Genomic DNA, 14719 nt, shown 5'->3' with positions numbered 1-14719 from the left:
ATATCTTAAAACAAGATAGTATCTCAATATATTGGAGAAGGGTCTGGGCGCAGATCTCACTCCTGAGGCTACCTCTCCTGTGGTACCTATCTGAGGCGCCAGAGAAGAGGTGGCGCCGTTTCCATTATCGCCATCTAGTGTCATGGGGTGGTTTTGCCAGTAGACCCAGAATTGAAACGCCGTTTGTGTGGGAGCGTGTTTGTATGTGTCAAAATTTTAGACGGACAGATTTGGAGTTTTTGACGGTACGTTACGAGATGTCTTTGTTTAATTAACGAAGATATTGGGTCGCTGGGATAACTTTTTGTTTTTCCGAATTAATGAACTCACATTAGCTCTGCATCTACCTTGCTAATTTAGCTAGGTACGACAATCATTAGACGCTGTTTGTCACGTCAGGCTATATATATATATATAGCCTGACGTATTAATATATTAATAAAGCATTTTTGGTTTGGCATGAAGTAGATTAACCAGTTGGCTAAATGTGTTTGGTTCTTAGTTACGCAATGTGTTTTAACACAATATTTTTTTGCCATTATGTAGCATTTTGTACAATCTTTATATATATATATATATATCATTATTTATTTATACATTCATCTATCTGTCGTTGTGTCTGTATGTCTATGTCTGTTGTTATATGTGCATATACTGTCCTGGTCCAAGGCAAATGCATACACAGATCAACCAAAAACAATGTATACAACAGAGCAATAGATGGACTTGAGTCTGTAATTTTATAACTACAAAATGCTCCTGTGGACAGTGGAGCTGAGAGAATAGACAGTGAGTGTAGAAACAAGGAGTTGGTCACAATATGATGGTTGATCAGTGTATAACTGTCTACAAAACTTCCATTAATGCAATTATTAATGTATGTTTTTTTTTTTCATTTTTACATAGATGCACTCTTCAGTCTGGCTTTGTGGTTCAGACCCATCTTTAAACAGATGCACAACATGCTGCAAAATGTTTCATTGTCCTTTGTGCCCTGTGAAGTTGTTTAAGCCTACCAACTTGGCAAGAGTTAAGAAACACATTGAAATTCACTGGAAAAATGCAATACAGTTTAAAGGTAATGTAACCCTGCTATTTTTATTTTTTTGGCAGCACAAAGTTCATGTTGATTCATGTGTTTTATTTTTTATTTATTTTTCACATTTTTCACAGAATATCAAATTCACAGATGTCATCAGAATTGCAGATCAGAAGGACACTATCACTGCCCTCTGTGCTCAAAAACCATTTTGAGGAGAGATAATATGGAAACCCATCTTCAGGCTTGTCAAGTTACTTCATCTGTGGCGCACACACCTTCACCTGCAGAAGTACCTTTCATATCTGCTATATTCACTTCAAATTCCTTAAAGGAAGCACCACCTCATTTAAAGTCAACCACACCCCAAGCACATACTTTAACAGTTGGTGCTTCTGAGATTTTATCATCTACTCCTGCACTTTCCTCTACATCATCCACTCCTCTGTCACTTCCTTCTCCGAAAAAGGCTCAAACGACATCACCCCAAAGAGTAAAGTGTCCTCACTGCACTACAATTGTACATGAGAAGAATTTGCCTGGTCACATTTCCAGAAAACATTCAGAAGAAAAACCAGATATAACCAGCACATCACATTTGAAAAGCGTTTGTGTGGATGCGACCAATGGTGTGTGTGCTGTTCAAAGAAGCAGGCATGGTTTTTCTATACCTGTTCATGTACAGAGAAAGACATGGGGCAAAAAACACTTTACTGGATGTGAATTAGAAGAATGTTTTCAGTACCAGCTTCTAGCACTACGGAGTGGATTTGCCTTCAGCCACTGTGAACATATTCGTTCACTTGACTATTGTTCTCACACCATAAGTGAAGAGTTCCTTCAAGAGGGTGTTCTAGATGAAATGGTGCATCATAAGCTATTTGGTGTATCAAAGAAGATTCTGTGCATAAAAAGACAGAAAGCAGCCATGTCAGCCCATGTACCTCTGTCTGTAGAAGTAACACTCAGTGGTTCATCCCAAGCAATATGTCTATCTATTTATGAGCCAGTGAAGAAGCACTTCAGTCGTCTTGGCAGAATTATGGTGACCTACAAGACAAAGAAGAACTCATGGCATTGTCCTTGTGCTAAGGCAAGAATGTCTTGTGTGCACAAAAGTATAGCAAAATGGCACTTATTCCAAACTCAGAAACACTTATTTGAGACAGATTCACATGCTGCTGTGACAGACCAGCCCACTACCCAGCCGATCTACCCTGTAACAGACCACTTGGAACGTGTAGTACAGTATATTTGTACTCAGAAAAAAATTCCCTCCAGACTCCCAGAAGACGTGACAGCTTCCAGAGCACCATTTAATTACCCAACAAAACTTCTTCCAACAGAGACCAATTGCACTTTCTGTTCGAGTCATCCTGTTTGGATAATCCAGTGATGATAACAAACAAAGCCCGGATTGTGGGTATAGGTGGCAATATTGACAGTAAGTTTAAGCCTTTGATTAATACCTCAGGTAATTTTAAATTTTTATTCAGTAACACTTATTATTATTATTTCTTCCTTAGATGTGTCAACTTACTTCAAACAATGCACTCTGTGTCAGATGGTGTACCGTTATCAAGAGTGGAAAGCAGGACTCCATAATTTTGATGATCATGTTGTGCTTACCTTGGAACTCTGCATTTTTCTGAGGCAGAACCTTCAGGTAAAATAACACATTGAATGGTACACTTAAGTGGTTGAGTATTAAATGTTGTCATACGTTTTTTTTTTTTTTTTTTAAAAACAAAAATGTCATCTACAGAACCATACTGCAGTCTCAAGAACCATAAATTCACTGGAGGGACTTCGGGGTGTTAAATTTCCATCAAGAGACACCATTCTACATGCATATTGCCATTTTGAGGCGCTCACAAGTCATGATTATACATACTCCTGTATTAATTGTGGCTACTACCCTGCTGTTGTTATTATGGATCTACACAAAAAAGGAGCCTTCAGCATGGCGGGTAAGTTCTTCCTTTTAGAGCATCTCAGCCCATACTTAATCCCAGAGAGCAAGTTGTTAGCCCACCTCATCCCAGAGACCTAGTTGCTAAATGACCTCATCCCAGAGACCTAGTGGCTAGTCCACCTCATCCCAGAGACCTAGTTGCTAAATTACCTCATCCCAGAGACCTAGTTGCTAAATGACCTCATCCCAGAGACCTAGTGGCTAGCCCACCTCATCCCAGAGACCTAGTTGCTAAATGACCTCATTCCAGAGACCAAGTTGTTAGCCCACCTCATCCCAGAGACCTAGTTGCTAAATGACTTCATCCCAGAGACCTAGTGGCTAGTCCACCTCATCCCAGAGACCTAGTTGCTAAATTACCTCATCCCAGAGACCTAGTGGCTAGTCCACCTCATCCCAGAGACCTAGTTGCTAAATTACCTCATCCCAGAGACCTAGTGGCTAGCCCACCTCATCCCAGAGACCTAGTGGCTAGCCCACCTCATCCCAGAGACCTAGTGGCTAGCCCACCTCATCCCAGAGACCTAGTTGCTAAATGACCTCATCCCAGAGACCAAGTTGTTAGCCCACCTCATCCCAGAGACCTAGTTGCTAAATGACCTCATCCCAGAGACCTAGTGGCTAGTCCACCTCATCCCAGAGTCCTAGCTGCTAAATAACCTCATCCCAGAGTCCTAGAGAGTTGCTAACCCTCCTCATCCCAGGGTCCCATCTCGAACTTGTCCCTGCTTGGGTTTTTTTTTTTCAACTTTTAAATAAACAGTTTTGGATATTTTACCATATTAGATCTATTGTGAGAGTGGTTAGGCTTCCTTGTTAGTAATATGTTGCTTTAAGGGCTGGTATCTTTTAATGGGTACATTCAGAACCTTGTAGAGTCAAGGACTGCATTTAATCCCTGTCTGGAAAACAAGCCTAAAAGTGCTTTTTGTTTGACAGTGAGTGACATAAAAGAGCCTCCTAAAAACTTCAAAGGAGAGGTCAACATTGAAGAATTTTGGAACTCAGTCAATTTTGAAATGATTGCTCGTGGATTTGTCCCCAGTAAGTTTATGAATTGTTATTTTAATAATTATATAATATTATTAATAATACATTACATTTATAAAATGCTTTCAAAAAGCTTTGACAGTTGGTTTGATTACCTATGCACAGTGACACCTTCTTGTCATTATTTTTGTTATTGATTTATTAGGTCGTGCAAAAAATCCCTGGGCTGTTCATCCATTTTATGAATATTGGGCACCATGGATTGGCAGACACACCAGAAAAGGAGACTGTGTGCTTAACACAGAGTATGAAAAAGTCTTGCCTGTTCGAGAGAGTCCAGAGGCAGAACTGTTCATGATAACAGAGGAACGTCTTATGGATGAGCTTAAAAAACAAAAGGTATAACTAAAACATGAGTAGTGTAAATGCAAAATGAAATGTGATGAATGCACTTTATTTCTACACTTGTTATTTTCTCAGCTCCACTGAATGTACAGGACCACTATGTAGTTATGCAATTACAGACTGTAGTCCATCTGTTGATCTGCATATTTTGTAAACCTCATTCAACCTGTTCCAACCCCTGGTGGACTTTAGCACTGCAGTGACATGGATGGTGATTGTGGAGTGTTACTGTGTGTTGGACTGAGTGGATCAGACACAGCAGCACTGTTGGGTCTAACAAAATATTTAGATGGACAGATAGACTACAGTCCAATTGTAGGGCTATGAAGTGAATGTGTGTGTGTGTGTGTGTGTGTGTGTGTATTTCTCTAGGTAGGCACAGTGCACAAACTATGCAAGGCATGCCACATAGACCCAAGAGGGTCACGTGATGACCTAATTGTAAGATTGCAACAGGAGATGAAGAACAGGCACACCTATGACAAGGTCTTTCAGAAAATCTGGGGTGCCTCTGGTAAGCAAATTTCAGAAAAGTTATTTTGCCTGTCCATCATTTTTGTTCTTCTCTTCCTTATATTCATTTTTTTTTAATAGGTGGATGGTGTGTCATTGCATGTCCACATGGTGTTGTGTATAGTTTGAAATTCAACTTAAGGGCAGAAAGTCCTAGAGACTTCACTGATCTTCCCCTATCATGGAAACACATACCAAATGTGTCAGTCTATGATTTTGCTCGTGGTTTGGCCACACATGCCAACTTGAGATTTCCAGCCATCATACCGTTCAAACCCCATGAAGGACGTTTGGCTGAGCCTACACCTGAAAACATTTCTGCAGCACAGAAAGGAAAACTTGAAGTGTCCCTCTCTTGGCTTGTTGAAAGGTCTCCCAATTCAGATGGTAGTGGCCATCCCATCACTGGGGCTAGCAGTCATTATGTGCTTTACGATAAGCTTCATGAATCAAACACAAAGGATCAGAGGGACATCTTAAGGAGAATCAATCTTGTCCCAGAACTCCAAGGTTCACTCAACAGTCAGATAGCAGAACAATTGTTTGGAAGTATGCGAAAAAATAATTATTTTCTGAACAACATGTCCCCCTCAACACATGTATTTTTAATGAGAAATATTATTCACCATCGCAATACATCAGTGAACTTCCGCCTTTTGGAGACACAGCTGAAGAGAGGACTAATGGACCAGCGTATTAACAATATAACTCTGAATGAGCTTGGGCAAGCAGTTTTAGGTAAGTGTGTTTATGTTAATTATATACATCCTGGTTCCTTTTATACTCTGTGCGTGCGTGCACAAATTAACGTGCTTTCTGTTCAAACCTCCCAAGCATCTACACATACACAGCAGTCAGGTGTGATGTCAGTGGAACAAAAATCCCCAGAACCCATGCAGCCCCAAACACTTGTGTCTTCGTGTGATGATGGTAGAACATTTTTTGCTTTTAAATAACAAATGTATTGTCCAAAATATATATATATTTTTTTCTCATGTCACTCTTTGTCACTTGTCATATGCAGAATATGAAACCTGTGGGATGCAGTGTGAAGCCCGCACAAAGTTTCAGAACATCAAACCTTCTTGGGCTTTTTGGTCGTTGACTTTTCACTCTGACCAGGAGAAACTGGTATAAGGAAATTTATAGTCCAAAATAAATCATATGTTTAAGTACCAAATAGTGATATGCAATATATGTTTAATATGATGTTGTTTTTACAGCTTTCTTATGTCCTAGATGAACAAAAGCCAAGACAAGAGCTTATTGTAAAAAAAGGAAAAATTTGCCTTGTCCGGGAGGACTTTTGGACTTTGGGCTTGCCCCAAGACATGGAAGCAACGGTGATTAAATATTTTTAAACCATTAAACATATTGTATAATTAAACCTATACATGTAATGTATCTGAATCAGGTTAGGCTGCATGTGTGTTGATTTATTTACACAGAACCGACACTTCATTAAGTACACTTCGGTGCAAGTGGCTGGACAGGGTATTTATCTGTTTCTTGCTATTTGTTTGTAGGTAGGAAATGCCTGCCTCAGTATCATTGATGGAATTGCCAGAGCACAGGTAATAATCACACAGCTAGGAATTTTCTTTGTAATTTTGCTGATTGTGGTTGTATTGTATTAATGTAGGTATTAATAAAAATAATTTATAGGGAAGGAATATTTTCATTGCAAATATCTATGTTGTGCCAACGTGGTTACCTCCTTGCAATGCTGATCCGCTTGACCATCTCCCAGTAAGTGTTTGCACTCTAACCTAAACCTATTTTCGCAATATTCAGTGTTATCGTGTGATTATTATGTGAATAATATCTGTATTTCTAAGTATGATGCTCAGTTGAAAGAGGCCCTTGTCATCCCACTGTGGACATCAGGACACTACATTTTATCAGTAAATTAATTTAATCATTTGCATTGTACTTTTTCTTTGTTTTCAGTCTGGTATTGGACTGTTATAGGAAATGTTGCTTTGCTAACTGTATCTATGACATGGGATGTAGTGAGCATTTTGGTGTGTAAGATGTTTACTGAGAATGCAGACTTCATATCCACTCATAGGTTTTGAAGCCAGCCAAGAGGGAAATTCTTTTTCTAGATCCCATGTTCACAAAAAGAACTGAATCTCGTGGATTTGGTGATCTGATGTTCCAAACAGTGTTGAGGTTATAGCTTACAGCAAACATTGCATGCCGTTCAAGTATTTACCAGTCTCGTTCCAAGACCAAGTGTGTAACAGCATGGAATATTTGGGTTGCAATTTCATGTTCTGTTTGATGTTAAATTTTATGTGTGGTTCATTGTCAGCTGAGGTGGGTTGATGATATTTCTTTGCTTAAAACTATTGTTTTCTTTGAAATGACAGTAATCTGGCTCAGATGCTGAACCCAGGACAGTGGGAGGAGAAAACGGGGTGGGATTTGCAGGTAAAAAAAAACAAATAAAACACAACTCTTTCCCACCTTTATGTTAATATTAAGTTGTTTCTAACAGAATGTTTTTCTATTAAAAGGACCTTCCAATTCAGCACTGGGGAAATGATTGTGGCATCTTCATGTTAATGGTGACAATTTTGAAACTTATCTGTTTATTTTATCTTATTTTTATGCATTTATTTATTGCTTTTCTGTCATATGTATATTAAATGATTGTGTATCTGTCTTTCTCCTTTTTCAAGTATGCACTTTATGTTGTACTGGATGGCTCTTTCGACTTCACTGTTGTGAGTAGATTTTATTTATTTATATTTTTATAATATATATAATATTTTTCTTATAAATAATAATAATTTAAGTTATTTTATTTAGCATGACATGCCAATGCTACGTAAATGGTGGTGTGTAATGATAATGGAGAACTTTGAGATAGAAGGGTAAGATCATATATTCTTCTTTTCTTTTTATTTTCCCCAGCAATTTACTTGATTATTGAAAACATATATGATCTTTTTTTTAAGCTATGGAAAGAGATTTGCCCACTGGACAGATGATGCTAAAGCTCTTTTGAAAGGACACTTGCAACCTGTCTTCCGGGTCGGAGAACATGTGTGCAGCCAGGTTACGTTTCAAGATTGGTTACAGTAGATTGATATTAAAGATTAAACAATATTAAACAATCCAATTTTAATAATTCAGTGTAATGATCCAGTATACTGATACTTCTGTTGATTTCAGTTCCTGTTTGGTTATATTTCTTTATTGGTTGATATCATGGTATATAAATTATATATAGATATAGAATTATAGAGTCTTTTCTTTAAAAAAAATCATTGCTATGAATTCTTGCTTTGCTACATGTACTGTTTCACTGCAGTATTACACTGACCATAATGAAAAAAAATATTCTCACTAGGAACCTCTACCACCAGTAGAGACGGAGCAAGAACGAAAATCTACACACCACTACCACTGTCTTGCACTGGACATATATGCCTGTGTGTACCAAAGGATAGGAAAAAAGTAATAGAAAATTATCTTTTGCATAAACAATTTACCAATTTAACATTGAAATATATGGTCTAAAACCTGTGGTGTTTTGTTTTTTTTTTAGATCAATGTATTCAGAAGTGCAGTCAGTGAATTGGGTCCAGTGTCAGTATTGTGGGGCTCAGCTGCATGCTGACTGTGCTGGAGTGGAAACATTGCAAGAAGACGTGCCATTTAGCTGTGGTTGTCACCGCCCAGAGCCCTATCTATATAAAAGGTTTATTTTATTATGTTAAATGTTTTCTTAGATTATTTGTATAAAATACATGAATTTAAAAAAATGTAAACTTTTTTTGTGCCTCCAGGACATACGCAGCCATAAGAGAAGGATCAGTCATCAACCATGTAACGGATGAAGAAATTCTTGTAAAGAGCATTTTTATTTGTGAATATACCTATTTGTGGACACTTTATTTTAGGCTAGCTTTTTTCCTCCCTTTTTCTTTACTGTTTTAGGTATATTCATATTATATTGGAGAAAGCAACTTTTTACTTGTTTCATTTTTAAAACAGTTATTAGCCTCTATTTCTGCTTGTAGACACTACAAAGGAATTTACAACAAGGAATATTGAGGTCCAACAGGATGTTCCTTCATGAGAACCCCACATTTCACCCAAAGATGAAGCAAATTAGAGACGGAAGCATATCAGTTTTTGATGAAGAACAGGTGAACACATTTAAGATATGGTTTATTTATAAATAAACAGGCAGTCATGGCCTTGGTGCTGGAAGGTTGCTGGTTCAATCCCCACAACGGGCAGGACCATCCATGGCTGAAGTGTCCTAGAGCAAGGCACCTAACCCTCAAAAGTGTGTGTGTGTGTGTCCACAGATGGGTTAAACACAAAGGTCAGGTTTCGTTTTACGGTTATACTATGATCATAAAGCATGTCACCTGTGAAAATAAATAGGCTAGATGTGTCGAACAGTTTGAAACCAGTGGTTTCCATTCCTTGTCCCGGAGTACTCCCTACTCTGCAATTCAGAGTGTCCTGCTCTGATGCAACTGACACCTGATCAAACCAATTGTTTTATTCAGAGGTCAACAGTCTTATCCACAAACAGATGCTACAGGTTTTCATTACAGCTAAGCAGAAACAAACCTTTTCAATACTTTGAAGACCGAAACCAGGTGATTAAACAAATATAATCAGCTGAACTCCTGCTTGATAAGCATTAAAACCTGCAGCCACACTGGCCCTTTTTGGATAAGACTGGTGACCAGTGGTAGGTGAGTTACAGCAAGAAATAATTAAAATGTGCAGGCTCTCTGTTCCAGAATTGGGAACCAATGTCCTAATATAATAATCTGATCTTTTATAATTGGTGTATGGCTCACCATTCTTTCAAAGACAAATTAAATGGTGCTCAGGTCAAGTCTTGATTATAAGTAAAAAAAAATTAATGTCACAAGCATCATTTTACTGTCTGTTCATATTTATGTCCAATAGTGTATAAATAATTTTTTTAATTTCTCATAGACTGAAGCCATCATAGAGAGGACATTTGAGGTGATAAAATGCAACAGAGCAAGTCTGAAGAGTACCTCGTTCGTTTTAGAAGTCATGACTCCAGAGAAATTATATTTAAAAAATGTTGTTTATTAACATTGCATTGTCCTGTCTAATCAATAATTTATCTCACTTTAAGATCACCATCCTTCTGCTGAGAAAATTGGAAGGATTCAGCAGATATGAAGCTGAAAATGTTTTTTCACGTGTAGCTTTTGAATGAGTCAAATTGATTGCTTTTTTCATTCTCTAGTTTTTGTTGGATTTTAAAAAACTGCTTGCTTTTATTATATTGTTTTGCTGTTTGCATTTTGCTGTTACGTAGTATTGGTTTTTTTTGTGTGTGTGTGTGATGGCACAGTTTGTTTTATTAGTAAAAACCTGTTATTGCATGCCATTTATTTTCTCTGTACAGATTTGTTTTATTTCATTATTCATTATTTATATTATTTGTATTCTGTAGTTTGTTTTTATAATAAACAGAATATTTGCTTTTATTACATTGTTTTCCTATTTAAATTTGTTTTAACTGTAGAATTTGTAAATTTAAAAAAGCTGAATGTGTGCTTTTTCTTAATTTTTAACTTTTTGCATTGTTGTTAAATTATTCAATTATTTTGGAATACAAATAAATAAATACTTTGTTTCCAGTGTACTTTACTTTTGAAAACGTGCTTTTATAAGGTGTCATTAAAAATACAAACTTTTTTTTTTTTTTAAGTAAATGCAATAAGAACGAAATTCTTAAAAAGGATGCCTAAAAATGTAGAGAAAGTGTCGAGATTGTTAGAAATCACAACAATTAGCCTTTATTTTAATTCACCGACTCGTTCATATTAGAACATAAACATATCGTTTATATCCCAATCAAATTTAGTGGAGATGCTGAGACTAACCTCATTATTAGCTAGGAAAATATTTCACTGACCAACCATATACTATACATCCAGGAATATATGTGACTTAAATTTTGTGTACATCATAATATATTACAGAATCGTATAAAATGCAAAAACATTAAGTTTATTTACAACTATTTCCACTTACTACAGCCAGAGATTCGTACACTGCGTTTTCCGCCATGTTGACTATCAATCATGTGACTTTCAGAAATAGTGATGTCATTTGCCGGACTCAGCGATGAGATAGGTCTCGGAGGAGAGGAGGACTGACAAATGAGATTCACGGCCTGACGCTGTTGATATATTGCCTTGGTATCTCAAAATGAGATAGTATTTCAATATATTGACTTAATATCTCAAAATGAAATAGTATCTGAAAATATTGACTGAGTATCGCACAAAAATGAGAAAGTATCTCAATATGTTGACTTTGTATCTCAAAATATGAAATAGAATCACGAAATATTGAGAAAACAACTTGAATATTAATGAAAAAAAATGGATGCCTTTTTTCATTATATTTTATGTGGTGGAACAGGCTTCCATAGTAAAGCAATTAGTTTAAAAACAGGGCAGTAATTTCATAGATGCTGTTTAATTCTTCTTTACATGTCAAGAACCATATATGAAGAACTGCATCTTTATTTTAAGCCTTGAGTATGTTGTAAATGCACAACTTTTCTATCATGATACATTTTGATTGTTTTGTTACATTGGTGTGTTAATAAATAACTATATCCCCCCCCCCCACAGGATGTAAAATGAAGTCAGTGATAATCATGCACTGAAATCAATCAAGAAATACATTTCATTTAGTTTTATTTTTAAACACTGTCTTATTTTAATTGTCTTGTAATAGAACACAAACAGGAACACTAGTGTCTAGCAGTTCTTCAACCTGTATTCAGTCATATACATTGGTTATTTATTAAGGTATATTCCCATTTAAGAGGCTCTTTCTTTCAGCTGTGTCACAGGTTAAATCTAGTGTTGGAAAGCTGAGATTTTTCACTTGTGTTATGGGAAAAATGCTGGACTCTCATAAAGATTTTGTGAGAGCTCTCTGCTACAGAAGAGCAGAGCTACAAGAGGTGTTCACCGAGGCAGAGTGTGATGTCATTCTGGGTTTCTGTCCCATTGTCTCAGTGGCTGAAACTGACATTAAGGCAGCGCTTCAACAACTTCATTATAAAACTGGTAATGCACATACACAAATACTCCAAAAGACTGGATGGTTTTGAAGCTTTTCTCTAAAATCAATGATAACTGGAAACTTAGGTGTATTTGCATTAATTAGTAAAAGTTTTCAGGTGTAGGCTTTTATAATACTGAAGAGGTGCATTTTTAAGAACACTGTTTGATCAAACATGAAGGAATATCCAATATTTCACTCCAATTCCAATATAATGTTTTTACATGTTTTACAGTTCTGGCGGTGCTCCATCACACATTTGACCCCAAAATCTTTATTCCCAACAGCAACAGATTTGTAAAAATAAAAAAGAACACACTCACAGTCTGTTCCATGAGGATACAGGGCTGCTTCGTTGTGATAGAAATGAAGAGGCTTTCAGAACAGTTTCAGTATGGAATAAGGAGCAGTGACATCACTTTCTTCTGTCAGTTTTTTGGGAGCTGTAGTTTTTCATTCATTATCTGTAACCCTTATCCAGTTCAGAGCCTACCTGGAATCATTGGGCGCAAGGCAGGAATACACCCTGGAGCCAGTCCTTCACAAGGCAACACACACACACACACTCACACCTACAAACACTTTTGATTCGCCAATCCACCTACCAATGTGTGTTTTTGGACTGTGGGAGGAATCCGGAGCACCCGGAGGAAACCCACACAGACACAGAGAGAAGACACTCCTCACAGACAGTCACTCAGATCTCTAACAATTTTCATATTTCATATTTTTAGGCATCCTTTTAAAGAATTTGGTTATTATTGCATTTACTTTAATAAAATGCTAGTTTGTATTTTAATGTCACCTTATAAAAGCACATTTTAAAATGATTGTTAACTAAATTACACTGGAAACATATGAAGTATTTATTTCATTCATTCATTCATTATCTGTAACCGCTTATCCAATTCAGGGTCACAGTGGGTCCAGAGCCTACCTGGAATCATTGGGCGCAAGGCGGGATTACACCCTGGAGGGGGCTGAAGTATTTATTTGTATTTCAAAAATATTAAAATAATTAAATAATTAAAAAAAAAATTCAAAACGTGAATAAACAAAAATTAAGAAAAAAACATATTAAATTTTTGTAGTTTACAAATTCTACTTAGACTTAGTCTAAAAAAACTAATTTAAATAGGAAAACAATGTAATAAAAGCAAATATTCAGTTTACTATAAAAACAGACTACAGAATAAATACAAAGAATATTCTGAACAGAGTAATCTTGCATTTAATAACAGCATTCTTGCTTTAATTATTTATAAAATATATGGAATAAAACACAAATATGAACAGAGATAAATGTAATAAAAGAAGTAGTTAGAAATAAATAAATCCTACAGAATTTAAACAGAGAAAATAAGTGACATGCAAGAACAGGTTTTTACTAATAAAATCACCTGTCACAATGGGGAAAAAAAAACAATACTATGTAACAGCAAAATGCAAACAGCAAAACAATATAATAAAAGCAATCAGTTTGAGTCATTCAAAGGCTACACATTTCAGCTTCATATCTGTTGAATCCTTCCAGTTTTCTCAGCAGAAAGATGGTGATCTTAAATTGAGATAAATTATTGATTAGACAGGATAATGCAATGTTAATAAACAAAATTTTTAAATATAACTTTTTACCTCTGGAATCATGACTTCTAAAATGAACGATGTACTCTTCAAACTTGCTCTGTTGCATTTTATCACCGCAAACGTCCTCTCTATGATGGCTTCAGTCTATGAGAAATTCATTCATTCATTATCTGTAAACGCTTATCCAATTCAGGGTCGCGGTGGGTCCAGAGCCTACCTGGAATCATTGGGCGTAAGGCGGGAATACACCCTGGAGGGGGCGCCAGTCCTTCACAGGGCAGCACAGACACACACACATTCACTCACACACTCACACCTACGAATCAAGTAATATTCTTTCAAATGGTTCCCCAATCACTGGAATGGGACAAAGAGGAGCAGGAGGAATAACCTGATTAGGTTTCCCTGAGCACTGACAAACATGGCAAGAATGGCAAAAGTCTGCTACATCCTTTCTAAGCCCAGGCCAGAAAAAATGTTTAAGTATATGAGCATACGTTTTGGTAATACCTAAATGACCGGACCAAGGGTGATCATGTGCCAATTGAAGCACATGCTGTCGGAAAACATTTGGTATCACAACTTGATAAACACAAGCGGCCTCAGAATTTGTACGAGGTAACCATTCCCTCAATACATTATGATCTAAAAAAATAGACTTGTTTATCTCGTGTTTCTGTAGACAAGGCAGCAAAACATTTCCTCAAACTAGGGTCAGCCTTTTGGGATGTTACAAGCTGGTCACGACTAATGTTCAAATTACCCATCCCCTGATCCCCAGTCTTTTCACTATGCACAAAGGCTGTAGATTGTTCCATTGGACATTCGGAAGCCGTATAGCAAGACGAGTCATCCTGGGCTAAAAATGAATCGGCTAGGTCAACCACGTCCTCTAACAATTTTGCTCTAGCACGTGTCACAGCACAAGCAGGGAAAACCATAGGATGATCTTCTAATACCCCAGAAAGTGCCAACACATTACTGTCAGACGGCTTATCTATGACCTCTAGTACTGGAAGAATACTACCTCCCGCTATGTCGTTACCCATGATAAATGTAACCCCTTCCACGGGTAAAGAAGGACAGACATCCACTCTATTTGCCAGTGG

The 14719-nt window shown here is 36.9% G+C and overlaps 1 protein-coding gene and 1 long non-coding RNA gene across 2 annotated transcripts; both read left to right on the top strand.

Annotated features, from left to right (window-relative positions):
* Nucleotides 1–2398: 2398 nt before the first annotated feature.
* LOC136676344 (HMG domain-containing protein 3-like) lies at nt 2399–7253 on the top strand. Its single transcript, XM_066653282.1, has 13 exons — nt 2399–2483; nt 2566–2705; nt 2805–3009; nt 3954–4058; nt 4210–4403; nt 4782–4923; nt 5004–5660; nt 5757–5852; nt 5947–6053; nt 6146–6265; nt 6449–6496; nt 6873–6876; nt 7240–7253. The coding sequence occupies exons 1-13, from the start codon at nt 2435–2437 to the stop codon at nt 7251–7253; spliced, it is 1881 nt and encodes a 626-aa protein (XP_066509379.1). The 5' UTR covers nt 2399–2434.
* Nucleotides 7254–8557: 1304 nt separating this feature from the next.
* Nucleotides 8558–10241, top strand: LOC136682544 (uncharacterized). Its single transcript, XR_010798660.1, has 4 exons — nt 8558–8634; nt 8723–8783; nt 8957–9085; nt 9900–10241. It is a non-coding gene; the product is annotated as an uncharacterized lncRNA (long non-coding RNA).
* The last annotated feature ends 4478 nt before the right edge of the window (nt 10242–14719 follow it).

The sequence above is a fragment of the Hoplias malabaricus genome, chromosome 2 (genome assembly GCF_029633855.1).
Source record: "Hoplias malabaricus isolate fHopMal1 chromosome 2, fHopMal1.hap1, whole genome shotgun sequence".
Lineage (NCBI taxonomy): Eukaryota > Metazoa > Chordata > Actinopteri > Characiformes > Erythrinidae > Hoplias > Hoplias malabaricus.
The sequence above is the reverse complement of the archived record's forward strand: the minus strand, read 5'-3'. Positions and strand labels throughout refer to the sequence as shown.

What these genes read in the sequence shown, in the direction of transcription:
- LOC136676344 (XM_066653282.1), top strand. Translation starts at nt 2,435, where the DNA reads ATGATAACAAACAAAGCCCGGATTGTGGGTATAGGTGGCAATATTGAC. An exon ending in TTCTGAGGCAGAACCTTCAG is followed by an intron (nt 2,706 to 2,804) that starts GTAAAATAACAC and finishes TGTCATCTACAG; the next exon opens with AACCATACTGCAGTCTCAAG. An exon ending in TGTGTCTTCGTGTGATGATG is followed by an intron (nt 5,853 to 5,946) that starts GTAGAACATTTT and finishes TGTCATATGCAG; the next exon opens with AATATGAAACCTGTGGGATG.